Genomic DNA, 21,036 nt, shown 5'->3' on the forward strand with positions numbered 1-21,036 from the left:
CAGGAAAGCCAGAAGGAAGTTACAGGAGATAAATCTGCTTACGGGGGGAGACTTGGTGTATTATGCAGATTTACCTCCTGCATATTCGTGGTGGATATCCTGAGAACCCGACTGGCGGCGGGTTTGGGGAGCCCTGAATTAATTAATTAATTAATTTTTCATTTTTATATACCCATGTTCCTGTATAGCATACATATCGCACCGGTTTACAGAGAACTGAACTGTCGCCTCAGGGGCGGATACATTGAAACAGTAGTTGAAAACAAACTTACAGAGAAACCAAAGGGAATGTAATTCAAAAAATGATTAGCAAAAAGAAGTATAGTTCAAGGCCTAAACAGTTCAAAACATATTTACAGTGGGGTTGGTGGACCAGAGTCTGTAAAGCTCTATTCATCGGCTCTTAGCTATCAGGAAACACTTGGCTAAAGAGCCATGTCTTTAGCTTCTTTTTGAATACCGGAAGGCAGGGTTCTTGGCGGAGGTTTGGAGGGAGCGTGTTCCAAAGTGAGGGGCCAGCTGTGGAAAGGGCGCGTTTCCTAAGTGAGGTATTGGCAGGCTGGGTTTGTAGCATGTCCTTGTATGCTCTTCTGATGGGTCTCATGGTGGTGTACCGCTGAAGTTGGAAAGTTAGGTTGAGGGGGGAGGTGTTGTGTAAGGCCTTATGGATCATCATGAGGGCTTTGAAGAGTATTCTGAATTTAATTGGCAGCCAGTGAAGGTTCTGGAGGATAGGGGTGATGTGTTCCCTTTTATTGGTGTTAGAGAGGATCCTGGCCGTCGCGTTCTGGACCATCTGAAGAGGTTTGATTGTGCTGGCGGGTAGGCCCAGAAGAAGTGAGTTGCAGTAATCCAGTTTCGGGAGGATGATAGATTGTAGTACCAGGCGGAAATCTCGGAAGTGCAGAAGTGGTTTTAATTTTTTTAAAACTTGCAATTTAAAGAAGAATTCCTTGGTGGTGTTGTTTACGAATTTGCTTAGGTTGAGTTGGTTGTCTAGTAGCACACCAAGGTCTCTTACATGCGTTGAGTGGTCGATAGATGTGATGGGGAGTTGGGAAGAGATAGGAGGGTTAAGCGTAATGCTGTTATCTGGGGCTATTAGGAAGATTTCGGTTTTGTTGGTTTTAAGTACGAGGTTGAGGCTGGTGAGTAGGTTGTTGATTGCAGTAAGACAACTGTTCCAGTAAGACCAAGTTTTGTGGAGTGATTCAGCTATGGGGATGAGAATCTGTATGTCAGCCGCGTATAAGAAGTGCGTTAGCTTGAGGTTGGTTAGTAGATGGCAGAGAGGGAGGAGGTAAATATTGAATAGCGTGGGTGATAGTGATGATCCTTGGGGTACACCCAGATTTGATCTGATAGGGTGTGATTCTTTGAAATTTATCCTGACCTTGTAGAACCTGTTTTCTAGGAACGATTTGAACCAGTTGAACGCAGATCCTGTGATGCCGATGTCTGCTAGACGCTGTAGAAGGGAAGTGTGGTTCACGGTGTTGAACGCTGCGGAGAGATCCAGAAGAGCGAGTAGAAATGGTTGACCTTTTTCTAGATTAAGGAGGATGGTGTCCGAAAGCGTGGCCAGCAGTGATTCGGTGTTCAGAGCCTTTCGGAATCCAAATTGATTTGGGGTGAGGATGTCATTTTCTTCTAAGTATTCTGATAGTTGTCTGTTCATTATCTTCTCCATGAGTTTGGCGATCATTGGGAGGTTAGCTATGGGGCGGAAGTTGGCTGGGTCTGAGGATGGCAGGTTGGGTTTTTTTTAGGAGGGGTTTGAGCATAGCAAGCTTGAGTTGTTCTGGGACGTGTCCTTGGGACAGTGAGCAATTTATGATGTCTGCTACTGGTTTGGCGATGATGTTAGGAATAGAGAAAAGCAGGTTGGACGGTATGTGATCTAAAGGATGAGACGAAGGTTTTAACTTCTTGAGGATGTTTTCTATTTCTACAGCGGATGTCAGCTCAAAGGAGGCAAGGGTAGCTGAGGTAGCATTTTGTTGCTGAAAGGTAGAGTGCGCGCATTGGGACCCGGTGGGGGATCCGAAATTAGGATGAGGAGCGGGCCCCATGAGGGGGGCGACGAGGGTGGCGGTTTTTTCTCTCGAAGTAGTCTGCCAGTTCATTAGCTTTGTTAGTAGCTTGGTTTGTCTGGGATGAGGGGAGTAGCTGGTTTTGTGAGTGCTGACACGTAGGAAAACAAAGCTCTGGAGTCAAAGATAAAGTGATGTATCTTTTTCGAGAAGAATTCTTTCTTGGTTCTGTTAATGGCATTTCTGTAGGCGTTTAGGCTGGATTTGAAGGCGGAGATGGTCGTTGTGGAAGGGTTTTTACGCCACCTGTGTTCTTTACATCTGAGCTCCTGTTTCAGCAGCTTCAGCTCGGGGGTGAACCATGGTTTCCTGTTGTCCTTTTCCGGATGGAGTGTTTTCGTGGTCATGGGGCACACTCGATCTGTGACTTTGTTGGTGATGTTAATCCAAGATGTAGTGGCAGTGTTGACGTTAGAAAGGTTGAGGTGGACTAGTTCCTTGGAAAGATGCGAGGTAAGCAGTTCCCTGGAGCAGGGTTTCCTGACGGTTACTGAAGTTAAGTGGGTTGCTTGGGGAGGGTGCTCCTTGATCTCTAGAACCGTGGAAATGATTTGGTGGTCCATCCAAGGGACTGGTGAGCATGTTGGGTAAGGGGATATTCCATCGTTTATAAAGATGAGGTCTAACGTGTGACTTACTTTGTGAGTGGGATTGTTAACGATTTGTCTGAAACCCATGTGGCTGAAAGTGGTGAGTAGGGTTTCGCAATTTGTGGAGCGTGGTTGAGCGTCAACATGAAGGTTAAAGTCTCCCATCAGGATGGCTGGTTTTTCGGTATTAAGGTGTTTTGCAGTGAGTTCGATGATGGGGGAAGGGTCTGCTTCCAGAATTCCCAGGAGGGGCATAAATTAGACTGAGTTGGAGGTATTTTGATTTAAAGAGGGCAAATTCCAAGTTGGCTGAAGCATTTGAGTACTGTAGGGTAAGGCCTAGCCCTTTTTTGGCTGCCAAGAGTAGCCCTCCTCCTCTTTTTTTGAGCCTGGGAACCGAGAGGAGGTCATAGGCCTGAATGGGGAGCTGGTTTATTAATCCAGTGTCTGTATTAATCCAGCTTGTGACCTTTTACGGGCAGAGGACACATGCGTTCACCCCCCCCCCCCTCGAGTTTTTTCCTCTCTCATATGCAGCCATCCCTGGGAGATGATGGCAGAAAAGGACCAAAATGGCCCATCCAGTCTGCCCAGCAGTGATCCAGCCGTCCCAGGTCGGTGCACATACAAATTTACAGGTGCCCCAGTGTCCATCACCCAACCTCTCAAGTTGTGCCACTGCATTTTTGGGTTACCCCATGCAGAAAAGTGACCTCAGGCTACCCCGGTGCTTCCTTTCCATGCTCTTACCACTAGGGATCCTGTGTGATTATGTCACATGTGTTAGAATTCCCTCACCGTTTCTGTTTTCACCACTGCCTCCGGGTGGGTATTTCGGACCTTCACCACCTTCTCTGTGAAACAATATTTTCTAACGTTGGTCCTGAGTCTACCCCCACTGGAGCTTCATATCATGCCCCCTCGTTCTAGAATTGTATGCCCCCCCGTCTATCATGCCCTCTAGGAAATACATATTTAGGATCTTCATTCTCATATCATTTGGCCCTTCATGCAGTCCCCACACCATTTTGGTTGCTTCTCTCTAGATCGCTTCTATTCTTTTTTGACATACGGCATCTGGAACTGAACACAGTCCCTGGCGCCTCCTTATTGGCAGAAGGGGTGGCTGACAGCGGGTCTGACAGCCGAAGCTTAATTTTACCTGCGTCAGTTGTCGAACCCACTGATAGCCACGGGTTCAGAAACAGACACCGGCAAAATTGAGCGTCCATTTTCCAACCCGCGGGTCGATTTTTTATTTTTGGGGCCTCCGACTTAATCTCGCTATGACATTAAGTTGGAGGGTGTACAGAAATGCAGTCTTTTCTGCTTCTCTGTACACTTACCCGGTGCCGTCAATGGTTAACACCTGCCTTTGGGCAGGCATTAATTTCTGAGAGTAAAATGTGCGGCTTTCTGTATTGCGGGTGAATAGCTAATAGGCTCATCAACATGCATTTGCATGTGATGAGCTCTATTAGTTTCGGGGAGGTTGGCCACGCATTTTCCACGCGCTATTACCCCTTACTGTATAAGGGGTAAAAAATAGCGCGTGGAAAACGGGGGCTAACGGTGCGCTGGGCCGAGCGCACCATACTGTACTGGCCTGCGATGGCTTGGCTATGTGGGTTGGGAGGAGGAGGATAAGGGGATGGAAATGGGGAAACTCCCAAGGGCAGATGGCTAGGGAAAGAAAGAAGGATCTGCAAGAAAGAGAAACCTGTGCCCCTCCGTTTGTCCTTATTATGAGAGTTGCCCCTCATCAATGTCTACAGTAAATGTCCCAGGTAATTTACCTTCTTTATTAAGATGTATGTACCACTTATACACCAAGGACTAAGCAAGATACACAAGATCAAACAGAAATAATGCAATGCATTGCTGCCTCCCGTGACTGGAGGTGAGCATTACGTTAAAGCTGAGAACCAGAGCAGGCTGGGGCCCTCCAGGACTGGAGAATTACACCCCAGATTCTATCGATATTCTTCTCTTCTTTTACTTTTTGCAAGAGTTGGAAGCGAACAAGCCAGTTTGCCTGACTCCCAGGGAGCCGAGATATCTGCCTTCCTGTTTTTTTTTATTCTTTTTTTTTTTGGAATTAAAAAGATAATTAAGCCCGTGAAGGTTATCCAGAAGATAAGGCATAGGGGGTTGGGGAGGTCAGAGAAGAAAACAGAAGTAGCCTGAAGGCGGAGATTAGCGGGGCTTGTACTCTTCGCTGCTTGGGGCCGAGTAGAGCTTGGGGACTCTTCTGAAGCTCAGATGTCTTTGTAATTCTCTTAATTGCATTTTACAGCTGTCAATCCCTGTAAAATGGGTTTGGCGCACTTATATTAACCCTGTGTGTCAGGGGTTAGGACTGACCACCCCGAATCGTAGCCTTCTGCTGCAGGACTGTCATAGCGCAGCGCTCACAGAGCTGCAAATTGCCAGACCCGGGTTTCATTCTCCCCTCCCCCGTCCATCAGGAACTCTGTGACCTTGGGCAAGCTACTTAACCTCCTCTCTGTGCCAGCCACAGCCAGTAAAGCCCTTTGGACCAGGGATCTTGCAACTCTGTGAATGATTGTAATGAACCCTACTACTTGTGTTATTGCAGTGGACTAAACCATCAATCGTTTCATCATTTTGTCTCACGCTCAGTGCTCAGGACAGATGAAAACATTTACCTCACTGAACAGCAGTTTTTAGACATAAGTGGGCCCTGTAGTTATCTTGAAGAAGCTCCCTGCTGCTGACAGGAGGTCGATTTTTATCCTAACAGCTGCAGAACTGGGAGCGAGGTCAGCGTGCCCCCCTGCCCCCTGCTTCTCATGCTCTGATGCTTCAGTTCATAGGGTGAACAGGGGGGCAGAGACAGGATAGAGGTGCTCCAGAGAAGGGCAACAAGAATGGTGGGGGGTGTCTGTGTCAAATGATTTAAGAGGAGAGGCTGAAGGACCTACATATGTCCACCCTGGAGGAGAGGAGGGGCAGGCAGGATGGGGAACCTTTGAATCCTGCTCACCCTGAGATGTACTTGTTTGAGATTTTACTTTTTTAAGATTGAACTTTTGAATCCTGCTCACCCTGTACACATTATTCAATTCACTAATATTCAATCAATATAATCAGTATCAATATTTAATATTAATCATCAATTCATCAGGCAGATCAATGAAACCCTGCCCAACCCACCCACCCTGACCTGAAAGTGTGCTCTTACTGTGGTGTATATATAGTCATCATGTTTACCTTCTTATAGCTCTCCCCCCCTCCTCTGAAAGTGTGCTCTTACTGTGGTGTATATATAGTCATCATGTTTACCTTCTTATAGCTCTCCCGTCCCCCTCTGAAAGTGTGCTCTTACTGTGGTGTATATATAGTCATCCTGTTTGCCTTCTTATAGCTCTCCCCCCCCTCCTCTGAAAGTGTGCTCTTACTGTGGTGTATATATAGTCATCATGTTTACCTTCTTATAACTCTCCCGTCCCCCTCTGAAAGTGTGTTCTTACTGTGGTGTATATATAGTCATCATGTTTACCTTCTTATAGCTCTCTCGTCCCCCTCTGAAAGTGTGCTCTTACTGTGGTGTATATATAGTCATCATGTTTGCGTTCTTATAGCTCTCCCCCCCTCTGAAAGTGTGCTCTTACTGTGGTGTATATATAGTCATCATGTTTACCTTCTTATAGCTCTCCCCCCCCTCTGAAAGTGTGCTCTTACTGTGGTGTATATATAGTCATCATGTTTACCTTCTTATAGCTCTCCCCCCCCTCTGAAAGTGTGCTTACTGTGGTGTATATATAGTCATCATGTTTACCTTCTTATAGCTCTCCCCCCCCCCTCTGAAAGTGTGCTCTTACTGTGGTGTATATATAGTCATCATGTTTACCTTCATATAGCTCTCCCCCCCCTCCTCTGAAAGTGTGCTCTTACTGTGGTATATATATAGTCATCATGTTTACCTTCATATAGCTCTCCCCCCCTCCTCTGAAAGTGTGCTCTTACTGTGGTGTATATATAGTCATCATGTTTACCTTCTTATAGCTCTCCCGTCCCCCTCTGAAAGTGTGCTCTTACTGTGGTGTATATATAGTCATCCTGTTTGCCTTCTTATAGCTCTCCCCCCCCCCCCCCTCTGAAAGTGTGCTCTTACTGTGGTGTATATATAGTCATCATGTTTACCTTCTTATAGCTCTCTCCCCCCCTCTGAAAGTGTGTTCTTACTGTGGTGTATATATAGTCATCATGTTTACCTTCTTATAGCTCTCTCGTCCCCCTCTGAAAGTGTGCTCTTACTGTGGTGTATATATAGTCATCATGTTTGCGTTCTTATAGCTCTCCCCCCCCTCTGAAAGTGTGCTCTTACTGTGGTGTATATATAGTCATCATGTTTACCTTCTTATAGCTCTCTCCCCCCCTCTGAAAGTGTGTTCTTACTGTGGTGTATATATTGTCATCATGTTTACCTTCTTATAGCTCTCCCGTCCCCCTCTGAAAGTGTGCTCTTACTGTGGTGTATATATAGTCATCATGTTTACCTTCTTATAGCTCTCTCCTCCCCCCCTCCTCTGAAAGTGTGCTCTTACTGTGGTGTATATATAGTCATCATGTTTGCCTTCTTATAGCTCTCTCCCCCCCTCTGAAAGTGTGCTCTTACTGTGGTGTATATATAGTCATCATGTTTACCTTCTTATAGCTCTCTCCTCCCCCCCCCCCTCTGAAAGTGTGCTCTTACTGTGGTGTATATATAGTCATCATGTTTGCCTTCTTATAGCTCTCTCCCCACCCCCTCTGAAAGTGTGCTCTTTCTGTGGTGTATATATAGTCATCATGTTTACCTTCTTATAGCTCTCTCCCCCCCCCTCTGAAAGTGTGCTCTTACTGTGGTGTATATATAGTCATCATGTTTGCCTTCTTATAGCTCTCCCGTCCCCCTCTGAAAGTGTGCTCTTACTGCGGTGTATATATAGTCATCATGTTTACCTTCTTATAGCTCTCTCCCCCCCTCTGAAAGTGTGCTCTTACTGTGGTGTATATATAGTCATCATGTTTACCTTCTTATAGCTCTCTCTCCCCCCCCCCCCCTCTGAAAGTGTGCTCTTACTGTGGTGTATATATAGTCATCATGTTTGCCTTCTTATAGCTCTCTCCCCCCCCTCTGAAAGTGTGCTCTTTCTGTGGTGTATATATAGTCATCATGTTTACCTTCTTATAGCTCTCTCCCCCCCCTCTGAAAGTTTGCTCTTACTGCGGTGTATATATAGTCATCATGTTTGCTATCTTATAGCTCTCTTCCCCCCCCCCCCCCCCCCCGCGACCCAGAAATTAACTCCAGGGAGGACAACTCAGAACTAATGTCAGGAAGTATTTCTTCACGGAGAAGGTGGTGGATGCCTGGAATGCCCTTCCGGAGGAGGTGGTGAAGAGAAAAACAGTGAAAGATTTAAAAAGGGCACGCGATAAATACTGTGTATCCCTAAAGGCTAGAGTATGGAAATGAGGAAAAGGGTGCATGGGGGTAACTTGCTAGTATGGCGGTTATCACCCTTAACCAATAAACCTTCATACTGTTGATGCAACTCCAATATTGTTCTCTGTTTTAACGGCAGGAGGAAAAGGGGAATTAGATTCAGACAGCTACCAACACTAAGGCCGATACAGTACAGTACGCTCTGGTGGAGCGCACTATTAACCTGAGATTGGACGCGCGTTTTCGATTCGCTAGCGTTCCCCCTTATTCAGTAAGGCGTTGAAAATGCGCGTCCATCCCCCCCGAACCTAATAGGCCATCAACATGCATTTGCATGTTGTGGGTGCTATTAGGTATTCCCGCGCAATTCAGAAAGTAAAACGTGCAGCCAAGCCGCACATTTTACTTTCAGAAATTAGCGCCTATCCAAAGGTAGGTGCTAATTTCTCCGGGAACCGGAGAAATTAGCGATATTAAGTCGGAGGTCCCGAAAGTTACAAAAAGTTAAAAAAAGAAAATTCGAAGTCGGCCCGCGGCTTGAAAACCGGACGCTCAATTTTGCCGGCGTCCGGTTTCCAAACTCGTGGCTATCAGCGGGTTTGAGAACCGACGCCGGCAAAATTGAGCATCGGCTGTCAAACCCGCTGACAGCCACCGCTCCTGTCCAAAAAGAGGCGCTAGGGACGCGCTAGTGTCCCTAGCGCCTCCTTTTACCTCTTTTTACCGCCGACCCTAATTTGAATACTGAATCGCGCGCAGAGGAGAGTGGGCGTTCACCCGCTCTCCCGCGGACTTTACTGTATCAGCCCGAAAGGCTGTAAATGTTAAGGTCTGGGGAAACAAATAAGATTTGGGGTAACTTGTTGATGTGGCTGTTACTACTCTTACCCAATAAGCCTGATACCTTTGGTGCTACCATAAGCTTGCAGGGCAGAGTGGTCCTTTTTTGTCCTCATTTCTGTTTCTATTTGTGTCCACAATGGGGAAAACTCAGAAGTGAGTCAGTTTGTCCTTCATATGGTAACTATTTCAGTAATTATAGCCTTTGTACAAGATGCTGCTTACTCATGTTCTGCTTGTGTGTTCTAAACATGACAGTCAGGTGGGAATTTTGGCTTGGCTGAATATTAGGACATCTTGAGTTTTGATCCCAAATATTCCCTTTGTGCCTCAGCATCTCCGCCTGTTCTGTGACAGCGAGAAAGTGCCCCGGTTTGTTCTGGCTGAAGTCCACTTTCTTTTCATCTTTTCAGGAGTGATATTTCCCTACCACCCTCGCCTCGGTCGCTACAGTCTTAATTTCTACGAGGCTGAGAAGGCCTGCCTGGAGCAGGACGGGATCCTGGCCTCCTACGACCAGCTGCACGAGGCCTGGCTGCAGGGCATGGACTGGTGCAATGCTGGGTGGCTGGACGATGGCTCGGTGCAGTACCCCATCTCCAAGCCCCGGGAAGAGTGTGGCAAGAGGGAGACCGCCGTCGGCGTCAGGAACTACGGCTACCGCCACAAGGACGATGAGCGCTATGATGCTTTCTGCTTCACATCCAACCTTAATGGTACTCCCAGGACCTCCATATAACCAAATCTCTCTCCCTCCCCCCCCCCCCATTTCTGTCATATCCTGGGTCCCCAGCTGGCGACCACTTCCCTATCATATCCCAGGTGCCAATTGAGAGCCACTTACTGTTTGCACTTGAAGGAGAGGAAGCAAGCAAAAAAATTACGACATTTATTATTTTTACATCAAGGTATACGATGCACTATAAGATAATTGATATGGTTACCATAGAGCTTACAGCCATAGATTAAATACAGGCAGGTTAAATGACCACAACTTGATGTATTAAAGGTTTAAGAACATAAGAACATGCCATTCTGGTCAGACCAAGGGTCTATCAAGCCCAGCATCCTGTTTCCAACAGTGGCCAATCCAAGTCACAAGTATCCAAACATTAAATAGATCACAAGCTACTATTCCTTATTAATTAATAGCATTTTATGGATTTTTCCTCTAGGAACTTTAACTTCATAGAGTGCCCCCTAACTTCATAGAGTGCCCCCTAGTCCTTCTATTATCTGAAAGAGTAAATAACTGATTTACATTAACTTGTTCAAGTCCTTTCATGATTTTGTAGACCTCTATCATATCCCCCCCTCAGTCCTCTCTTCTCCAAACTGAACAGCCCTAACCTCTGTAGCCTTTCCTCATAGGGCAGCCATTCCATGCCCCTTATCATTTTGGTCGCTCTTCTCTGTACTTTCTCCAGTGCAACTATATCCTTTTTGAGATGCGGTGACCAGAATTGTACACAGTATTCAAGGTGCGGTCTCACCATGGAGCGATACAGAGGCATTATGACATCTGCTGTTTTATCTGCCATTCCCTTCCTAGAAATTCCTAATATTCTATTTGCTTTTTTGACTGCCACAGCACACTGAGCCGACGATTTCAATGTATTATCCACTATGACTCCTAGATCTCTTTCCTGGGTGGCAACTCTTAAGATAGAACCTAAAATTGTGTAACTACAGCAAGGGTTATTTTTCCCTATATGCATCACCTTGCACTTGTCCACGTTAAATTTCATCTGCCATTTGGAAGCCGTACCCGTAATGGAGAAGGTTTTCATGGGTAATGATTCAGATGGACTGAATCAAATCACGGTGAACCTAGAAGATGTGGTAGGCCTGATTGACAAACTGAAGAGTAGTAAATCACCTGGACCGGATGGTATACACCCCAGAGTTCTGAAGGAACTAAAAAATGAAATTTCAGACCTATTAGTAAAAATTTGTAACTTATCATTAAAATCATCCATTGTACCTGAAGACTGGAGGATAGCAAATGTAACCCCAATATTTAAAAAGGGCTCCAGGGGCGATCCGGGAAACTACAGACCGGTTAGCCTGACTTCAGTGCCAGGAAAAATAGTGGAAAGTGTTCTAAACATCAAAATCACAGAACATATAGAAAGACATGGTTTAATGGAACAAAGTCAGCATGGCTTTACCCAGGGCAAGTCTTGCCTCACAAATCTGCTTCACTTTTTTGAAGGAGTTAATAAACATGTGGATAAAGGTGAACCGGTAGATATAGTATACTTGGATTTTCAGAAGGCGTTTGACAAAGTTCCTCATGAGAGGCTTCTAGGAAAAGTAAAAAGTCATGGGATAGGTGGCGATGTCCTTTCGTGGATTGCAAACTGGCTAAAAGACAGGAAACAGAGAGTAGGATTAAATGGGCAATTTTCTCAGTGGAAGGGAGTGGACAGTGGAGTGCCTCAGGGATCTGTATTGGGACCCTTACTGTTCAATATATTTATAAATGATCTGGAAAGAAATACGACGAGTGAGATAATCAAATTTGCAGATGACACAAAATTGTGCAGAGTAGTTAAATCACAAGCAGATTGTGATAAATTGCAGGAAGACCTTGTGAGACTGGAAAATTGGGCATCCAAATGGCAGATGAAATTTAATGTGGAAAAGTGCAAGGTGATGCATATAGGGAAAAATAACCCATGCTATAATTACACGATGTTGGGTTCCATATTAGGTGCTACAACCCAAGAAAGAGATCTAGGTGTCATAGTGGATAACACATTGAAATCGTCGGTTCAGTGTGCTGCGGCAGTCAAAAAAGCAAACAGAATGTTGGGAATTATTAGAAAAGGAATGATGAATAAAACGGAAAATGTCATAATGCCTCTGTATCGCTCCATGGTGAGACCGCACCTTGAATACTGTGTACAATTCTGGTCGCCGCATCTCAAAAAAGATATAATTGCGATGGAGAAGGTACAGAGAAGGGCTACCAAAATGATAAGGGGAATGGAACAACTCCCCTATGAGGAAAGACTAAAGAGATTAGGACTTTTCAGCTTGGAGAAGAGACGACTGAGGGGGGATATGATAGAGGTGTTTAAAATCATGAGAGGTCTAGAACGGGTAGATGTGAATCGGTTATTTACTCTTTCAGATAGTAGAAGGACTAGGGGACACTCCATGAAGTTAGCATGGGGCACATTTAAAACTAATCGGAGAAAGTTCTTTTTTACTCAACGCACAATTAAACTCTGGAATTTGTTGCCAGAGAATGTGGTTCGTGCAGGTAGTATAGCTGTGTTTAAAAAAGGATTGGATAAGTTCTTGGAGGAGAAGTCCATTACCTGCTATTAGGTTCACTTAGAGAATAGCCACTGCCATTAGCAATGGTTACATGGAATAGACTTAGTTTTTGGGTACTTGCCAGGTTCTTATGGCCTGGATTGGCCACTGTTGGAAACAGGATGCTGGGCTTGATGGACCCTTGGTCTGACCCAGTATGGCATTTTCTTATGTTCTTATGTTCTTAAACTTCCAGTCCCATTTTGTGTTTATGAGAAAAACGCTTAGTACATCTCACTATGGGGATCAAACTGGCATCTCCAGATATGCAGTCCTGTGCCCTCAGCACATTGCCCACAGTCCCCAATTACAGCTTGTACTTTCCAGTCAGAACTGCAGAATTTGTGTCGGTGTTGAAAGATTGAAGAAAGACGAGCGTATCGATTTTTATTGATCCCTGGTTTCTTGCTGTCATGAACCACTGAGTGTGGGTCTGATCATAGCACACCGCCTCTGACACTACTGCTCCTGTCTTTATAGTCAGGCAGCCAGTTCAGTCTCCCACTTCTGTCTCACTGATTCCTGGTGCTGGGGCCATGACCTAACTCGTATCACCCGGGGGGGGGGGGGGGGGGCAGAGAGAAAGAGAGTACTGCATTTCCACGCACATGACCTGAATCTGGGAATTTCTAAAAGGAAAGAGGCAGCAGGGCAGAGTTGGTGCACGGGTGCCCAGCTGCCCTAGGCGGTGACATCATCATGATGTCATTCTCTCTCACCCGACCCCCTGGTGCAACACATACCTCCTCCGTTCACGTCCGCCGTCTCTCCCGTCGCCGCGCATGCCTCTCCAGCCTCCTTACGTTTAAAAAATACCACCCTTCCACCGGACTATGGCACCCCGCCCACATCCGGTGCCCTAATGGGTCTCATCGGCCCTGCAGCAAGGACACTTGGAGGGCCATATTCAGCGCCACTTAGCTCCAGAGACCTGTGCTAAAGTTAGCCAGGTAAAATTGACTTCATTTTAAAAAGCCAGGTATATTCAGCAGCACAGCCTCACTGCTGAGTAGCTCGGCTAAGGTAGCCAGATATCAGGTCAATACAGTAACGTGCGGCCGCGGTTACCCTGCTCCTAACCCGCTTTCTACCCACTTTTCGGCCGCGTTAGTCCAACCCACAATACACTATCCCCTTTAACCCATCCTTACCGCCTCTTTAAATCCCCGGGTGACCCCTTCCTCCCGCGGCATGTATATTAGATGTAAACGATCGAATTAGCTATTCCCTCCCATACAGTAACGCGCGCACCGACTATCGCTTTTTTACCCTGCCGTTTTGCCGCGCGTTTAACCTGCTAACTTACCACCTACCCTTACCCCTGCGTTAAAGGTAGGGGTAGGCGGCAAACTTACCCCCAGCCCCCGCTCACCTGCCCTGGCCGCGTCCATGGGTGCTGGTCTCCGGGGCAGCCCCAGTCCTCTCCCCTCCTCCCGAAGCAACGAAAGCGGGAAAAAGCGGAAAAAAAAAAGCAAAAAAGCGAAAAAAAAAAGTAGCAAGAGAGAGAGGGGAGAGAGGATGGGCAATCCTACGCTCGGGATTGCCAGTCCTCTCTCCCCTCCTCCCGAAGCAAGGCGCGAAAAGCAGCCTTGCTTCGGGAGGAGGGGAGAGAGGACTGGCAGCGTAAAGCGACGAAGCGACTTACTTTTTTTGCAGCCCCCCTCCGGAGACGGACATCGGCGAGGACGACTGCGGCTCCCCTGCCTCCAGCTGCCCGCGAAGATGGACGCCTGCACGGGCGAAAGCAGCCCCTGTGCGAGCAATTGGGCCGCTCAAGGCGTGACGTCACGATGTTTGGTGTCACGGCGCCTTGCTTCGGGAGGAGGGGAGAGAGGACTGGCAATCCCGAGCGTAGGAGAACCGTCCACTTCCTGGTACCTGTCATTTGAAATGACATTTGAAATGACAGATACCAGCTTGTCCGTGAAGCATTAGGCCAGCGCACCCAGGATACTGTATAGCGCTCTATACAGTAAAATGGGTTGCGCGGGCCTAAAGCTTCACGGACGCTTCTTGGACACAGCTTGCATTTGCAAGCTATTTACATACAGGATCGAGCGGTAGGTGAGCTGCACTGTGCGTGCGGCAACCGCGGGTGCGCCCGGCACTAACGCAGCTCTTCCTACTGCTCCTTACTGTATCGGCCCGTATGTTTGTCCGGCTAACTAACTCATAGGATCACTTATCAAAATGCGTTATGGTGTTAACACATGCGATAACATATTAATGCCATTAACGCATGCAAAACGTATAGTAGCACATGGCAAAAATGCAAATTTTTGAGGGAGCGGGATTGGGGGAAGAGTTTGGGCAGGTTTTCGTAAAATTAGAGGCCATATTGTGCCATGCAATAGCATAAACAGAAATAATTACAGCTTTTTCCCTGGAGAGAGAGAGAGAGAGAGAGCGCCTCTGAGGAGGGCCTCACTGTGTGCACCCATTATATCTCTATAGGAGGGTTACCTGATAGGTCAAGGTGAAGTGTTAGTGGTGGTTTAGGTGACAGTTTCCCATGTAGAGTGAGAGGTACGAACAGCACAGTACACCTTGGTGAAGATTTGACGTCATTTGGAGTGAAGAAAGTCTCAAAAACTTGAAAATTTGTACTTAAGAACATAAGAAATTGCCATGCTGGGTCAGACCAAGGGTCCATCAAGCCCAGCATCCTGTTTCCAACAATGGCCAATCCAGGCCACAAGAATCTGGCAATTACCGAAACACTAAGAAGATCCCATGCTACTGATGCAATTAATAGCAGTGGCTACTCCCTAAGTAAACTTGATTAATAGCCATTAATGGACTTCTCCTCCAAGAACTTATCCAAACCTTTTTTGAACCCAGCTACACTAACTGCACTAACCACATCCTCTGGCAACAAATTCCAGAGCTTTATTGTGCGTTGAGTGAAAAAGAATTTTCTCAGATTAGTCTTAAATGTGCTACTTGCTAACTTCATGGAATGCCCCCTAGTCCTTCTATTATCCGAAAGTGAAAATAACCGAGTCACATCTACTCGTTCAAGACCTCTCATGATCTTAAACACCTCTATCATATCCCCCCTCAGCCGTCTCTTCTCCAAGCTGAACAGCCCTAATCTCTTCAGCCTATCCTCATAGGGAAGCTGTTCCATCCCCTTTATCATTTTGGTTGCCCTTCTCTGTACCTTCTCCATCGCAACTATATCTTTTTTGAGATGCGGCGACCAGAATTGTACACAGTATTCAAGGTGTGGTCTCACCATGGAGTGATACAGAGGCATTATGACATTTTCCGTTCTATTAACCATTCCCTTCCTAATAATTCCTAACATTCTATTTGCTTTTTTGACTGCTGTAGCACACTGAGCCGACGATTTTAAAGTATTATCCACTATGATGCCTAGATCATTTTCCTGGATGGTAGCTTCTAATATGGAACCTAACATCGTGTAACTACAGCAAAGGTTATTTTTCCCTATATGCAACACCTTGCACTTGTCCACATTAAATTTCATCTGCCATTTGGATGCCCAATCTTCAAGTCTTGCAAGGTCCTCCTGCAATGTCTGCTTGTGATTTAACTACTCTAAATAATTTTGTATCATCTGCAAATTTGATAACTTCACTTGTCGTATTCCTTTCCAGATCATTTATATATATATTGAAAAGCACCGGTCCAAGTACAGATCCCTGAGGCACTCCACTGTTTACCCTTTTCCACTGAGAAAATTGACCATTTAATCCTACTCTCTGTTTCCTGTCTTTTAACCAGATTGTAATCCACGAAAGGACATCGCCTCCTATCCCATGACTTTTTAGTTTACGTAGAAGCCTCTCATGAGGGACTTTGTCAAACGCCTTCTGAAAATCCAAATACAATACATCTACCGGTTCACCTTTATCCACATGTTTATTAACCCCTTCAAAAAAATGAAGCAGATTTGTTAGGCAAGACTTCCCTTGGGTAAATCCGTGTTGACTATATTCCATTAAATCATGTCTTTCTATATGCTTTACAATTTTGTTCTTGAGAATAGTTTCCACTATTTTTCCCGGCACTGAAGTCAGGCTCACTGGTCTATAGTTACCTGGATCGCCCCTGGAGCCTTTTTTAAATATTGGGGTTACATTGGCCACCCTCCAGTCTTCAGGTACAATGGATGATTTTAATGATAGGTTACAAATTTTAACTAAATTTTAAAAAAGTTGCTGATCAGACATGCCCTCTTATCTCCAAAACCATCAACTCTAACAAAGAAAAGAAAAAGCCATGGTATTCCCCTGAACTTAGACATTTAAAGCGGGAACTTAGAAACAAAGAACTCATCTGGAGAAAAAACCCGACTTTAGAAAACAACTCAGCCTTCAAAACCATCATGCACCAATACAGGATCTCCATCCTACAGAAAAAAAAAGATTTCCACTCTAGAAAAATCCACCACTTCATCTATGATCCAAAAGCTCTTTTCTCCCTGGTCTCATCCCTCATTAAACCACCCACATTCATCATCCCAGATGAAAAATCTGCAAGCAAAGCCGAAGAACTTGCTATCTTCTTCAAGGAGAAAATATCCAACCTACCTAAACCTCTCCTGGATCTGAAAAAAACTTCCCCCCAACCTCCTCTCTCAACTTCCAATCCTCTTCAGACTTCAAGCCTCGAAGCCTTCGAGCCAGCATCCACTATAGAGATTGAAAACATTCTAAAAAAAATTAAACCTGCATCCCACCCGCTTGACTCAATTCCTGCTAATATGCTCATTGCTGGTGCCAAAGCTATTGCGAAGCCCATTGCTCAAATCATCAATGCCTCCCTTACGCAGGGCTTAGTGCCAACCCCACTCAAACTCGCTATACTAAAACCCCTTCTAAAAAAGCCTAACCTCTCTCCGGAAATTCCAGCCAACTTTCGACCAATAGCCAATCTCCCATTTATAGCTAAAATCCTAGAAAGATTAGTCAACCATCAACTCTGCGATTTCCTGGACGATAACAACATTCTCGCCACAACTCAATTTGGATTCCGCAAATCCCGAAGCACTGAATCCCTTCTCATTTCTCTAACCGACAATATTCTATTAAACCTAGAGAAAAAACACCCTTGCTTATTGATCCTCCTTGATCTCTCAGCGGCTTTTGATACTGTAAACCACAAGATCCTCTTAGACAGACTAACAGAGATAGGTATCAAAAACACAGCACTCAACTGGTTTAAATCCTTCCTACAAGACAGGTCCTATAAAGTTAAGATAAACAACTATGTATCTCAACCGATCAGTTCTAACCTTGGCGTCCCTCAAGGATCCTCTTTATCCCCGACCTTATTCAACATTTACCTGCTCCCACTCTGCAACCTACTTTCTAAGCTAAATCTAATCCACTACCTTTATGCGGACGATGTCCAAATACTTATTCCTATCACCAAATCCTTGCAAGAAACTCTTCACTTTTGGAATTCATGCTTCCTCTCCATATCCAATCTCCTTGCTGATCTCTGTCTAGTTCTGAATACCAACAAAACAGAATACCTCCTAATCACCCAAGAAGGCAACTATCAACTCTCCAACACTTATCCTTCGGCACCACTTCCTCTATCTACCCAGGTCAGAAACCTAGGAGTCACTATGGATAACCTACTGAATTACAAAAGTTTCATCAGTAACACAGTGAAAGAATGCTTCTTCAAACTCCAGGTTCTAAAAAGACTCAGACCTTTATTGTACCCCCAGGATTTCAGATCAGTTCTGCAAGCAATCATATTTTCTAAAATTGATTACTGCAACTCCCTTTTACTTGGTCTCCCAGATATCTCGCTAAAACCGCTACAAATGCTCCAAAATGCCACTGCCAGGATCTTAACTAAAGCAAAAAAAAGGGACCACATAACACCAATATTAAAAAATCTACATTGGCTCCCTATAAAATACAGAATCACCTACAAAACCCTTTCATCCATCCATAAATCCATTTACAAAGCCTCATACCTAGACCTCAGGATCCCATTCCAGTTACATACTTCCTCCCGTCCACTGAGAACGGCGCAAAAAGGTTCTCTGAAAACCCCTCCACTCAAAATTTCGTCAAACAAAAGAGCCTTCTCCACTGCAGGTCCGATCCACTGGAACTCTCTACCATCGGATCTCAGGCTTGAACAATGCCCCCTCACTTTTAAAAAAAGACTTAAAACTTGGCTGTTCTCTCAAGCCTACGATTGAGTTCTATTCTCAAATCGCTCCTCCAGGTCTATGCCATATAATACCTCTTGCTCGACATCTAAACAATTAATTTTCCAATCCCTCCTATCTATTTTGCAGATACCTTATTCATAATTGATTTTAATCGCCTGTATATAACATTTCTATTACTACTGTTGTTTTTAATGTTATTTGTTATTAGTATTTATTCAATTTTCTCCAAGTTCATGTTCCTGTTCCATGTAAGACACACATGTTAAGTCACCCCAATGTTATATGTAAACCGAAATGATTAGCAACATTGTTGCTAGAACTTCGGTATATAAAAAATGTTAAATAAAATAAATAAATAAATAAATAACTAATAGATCAGAAATTTCATTTTTGAGTTCCTACAGAACCCTAGGATGCATACCATCCGGTCCAGGTGATTTGCTACTCTTTAGTTTGTCAATCTGGCCTACTACATCTTCCAGGTTCACAGTGATTTCGTTCAGTTCGTCTGACTCATCATCCCTGAAAACCATCTCCGGAACTGGTATCTCCCCAAAATCCTCATTTGTAAACACGGAGGCAAAGAATTCATTTAGTCTTTCTGCAATGGCCTTATCTTCCCTAAGAGCCCCTTTAACCCCTCTGTCATCTAATGGTCCAACCGACTCCCTCACAGGTTTCTTGCTTTGGATATATTTTAAAAAGTTTTTATTATGAGTTTTTGCCTCTATGGCCAATTTCATTTCAAATTCTCTCTTCGCCTGTCTTATCAATGTTTTACACTTCGCTTGACAATGCTATGTTCTCTCACCCTAGCTCGATGCTACCCTGTTATAGAGTCCATGTGTTATTAACTTTTTTTGATGAGTGATGGGGTCAGCTGGATAGTGGCTGAATATGGCTCCAAGGGTCAACGATCCTTTTACCAAGTGCCAGTGATTACTGGTAAGTGGGTCTTCCATCTGTGAAAATAAAATCTGAGTTAACTTTAATTTGCATCAGTAGAGCTTTAAGCACCTGGAATGGATGGAAAGATTAAGCAGAGAGTAAGAAAGCAGAGGCCACTGCCACAAAGAATACAATTGCTCTTCTTTGCCTGCTAGATCTCTGTCAGTTTTAGTGTGGTGCCATGTTTTAAAGCTGCTCAGAAGAGAAAACTTTTCTTTTAAAGGACCATGAATTATTTTCAATGTCATTTCCTTAGTATTTGAGGTTCCACCGATACCATGAACACGACAGCCACAGGAGATTCTGCTTTTGCTCAGGCGGTTGTTTACTTGTGTGCTTCGACTGGAGTCCTGGCAAGAAAACATCTTGTCCCAGTGCAAGAGCCTGGCAGTGGGTTGCGAGGTGGCTCTGATGCGTCAGGTTGCCCTATGCCTGGGGGGGGGGGGGAAGCTGTCTGAGTCCAGGTGAAAAGGCACTGCTTAGTCGGTCCTGCTGCTTTTCAGATCTGCTGCAAAACAGGATTTGCAAAAATATGGGATGAACGTCCCTCTGACATGGAGCCAGGTGATCTGTCCTGGTACAGCGTGCGGATGTCTGTCCTATAGATAAATGGAGGAGCAGTTAGGATGATGCTTTTTTTTTTTTTTGGCTTAACTATTGTGAATGTTATTAGAAATGTGGTTTATAAAAGTGGAATGCTGCTTGAAAAGAAGGTTTCGTTATCATATAAGGCTGTGAAACGTGGGAAAGGCAAGGTGAATTTTACTCTCATGTCATTAGTACCTCCTGTCTCCTCATGTTCTTTCAGATCAAAACCTTCTTGAAATATTAAATACTTATGGCACTTTTTTTTTTGGAAGGTTTAGTGGCATTCAGTCGTTCATCAAAGGGTCTTCTTTTTTTGCTTTTAATTCCAAATGATGGGCTTTTGATATGAGAGCGTGAACAGTTTGTGTGTTTATTCATTTAAAATATTTAAAGCCATGCAGAGTTCTAGCCATCATTTCTGTCCTGTGAAAAAAGTGGGATGTTTTTACAGGCCTTCATTGGATCAGAGGAATTCTCCAAGGGTCATTTTGTCCATGAGTTGTGGGGACCGAGCTAGTCCCTTCCCTCAGACGTGGCAGCAGGGCTGGAGCCCAGGCATCCCAATAGGATGTGACAGGACACAAATTAAACTGTTCAAACCCTGCTGTTTCTGGTGCTATAGGTGACTGCCTTCCACCACTGAAAAGCTGTGGATTTTACGTTTCCAGCGGAATCTGGCATCTGCTCGGTGGAGTTTTTAATCAGGAGACTAACGGTGATCCTGAAAAGCTCGTTATTCCGTTAGCTCCCTGGAAAATCACAAGTCCTTCCGTTTGCCTCTTACTGAGGAAGATATGAAAGCGTTGAATCATTTTGGTATTTGGTTTATGCAATAAACATTCAAGCCGCAGTCATTATTATTTCCCAAGTTAAATGGTGGTGTGGGTTGTTGTTTTTTTTTTTAATTCTTATTTTAATATGAAAACAGTATTACTGTGGCAAGCGACAGCTGTATTTTGATCAGGTACTTTTTTGGCTCTTGGGCTGTGATACTTCAGGAAGGTGCTAATTGGATTCTAGCTCTGTCAA

At 44.8% G+C, this 21,036-nt stretch overlaps 1 protein-coding gene across 2 annotated transcripts in view; it reads left to right on the plus strand.

Annotated features, from left to right (window-relative positions):
* The window catches only part of HAPLN4 (hyaluronan and proteoglycan link protein 4), a 44,584-nt gene that overhangs the window by 15,097 nt on the left and 8,451 nt on the right, over nucleotides 1–21,036 (plus strand). For both annotated transcript variants that reach the window (XM_029614027.1, XM_029614029.1), the window contains exon 4: nucleotides 9,392–9,694. In XM_029614027.1, the coding sequence (XP_029469887.1) occupies nucleotides 9,392–9,694 (303 nt within the window). The remainder of the gene's footprint in view (nucleotides 1–9,391; nucleotides 9,695–21,036) is intronic.

This window comes from Rhinatrema bivittatum, chromosome 8 (assembly GCF_901001135.1).
Source record: "Rhinatrema bivittatum chromosome 8, aRhiBiv1.1, whole genome shotgun sequence".
NCBI classification, from domain to species: Eukaryota; Metazoa; Chordata; class Amphibia; order Gymnophiona; family Rhinatrematidae; genus Rhinatrema; species Rhinatrema bivittatum.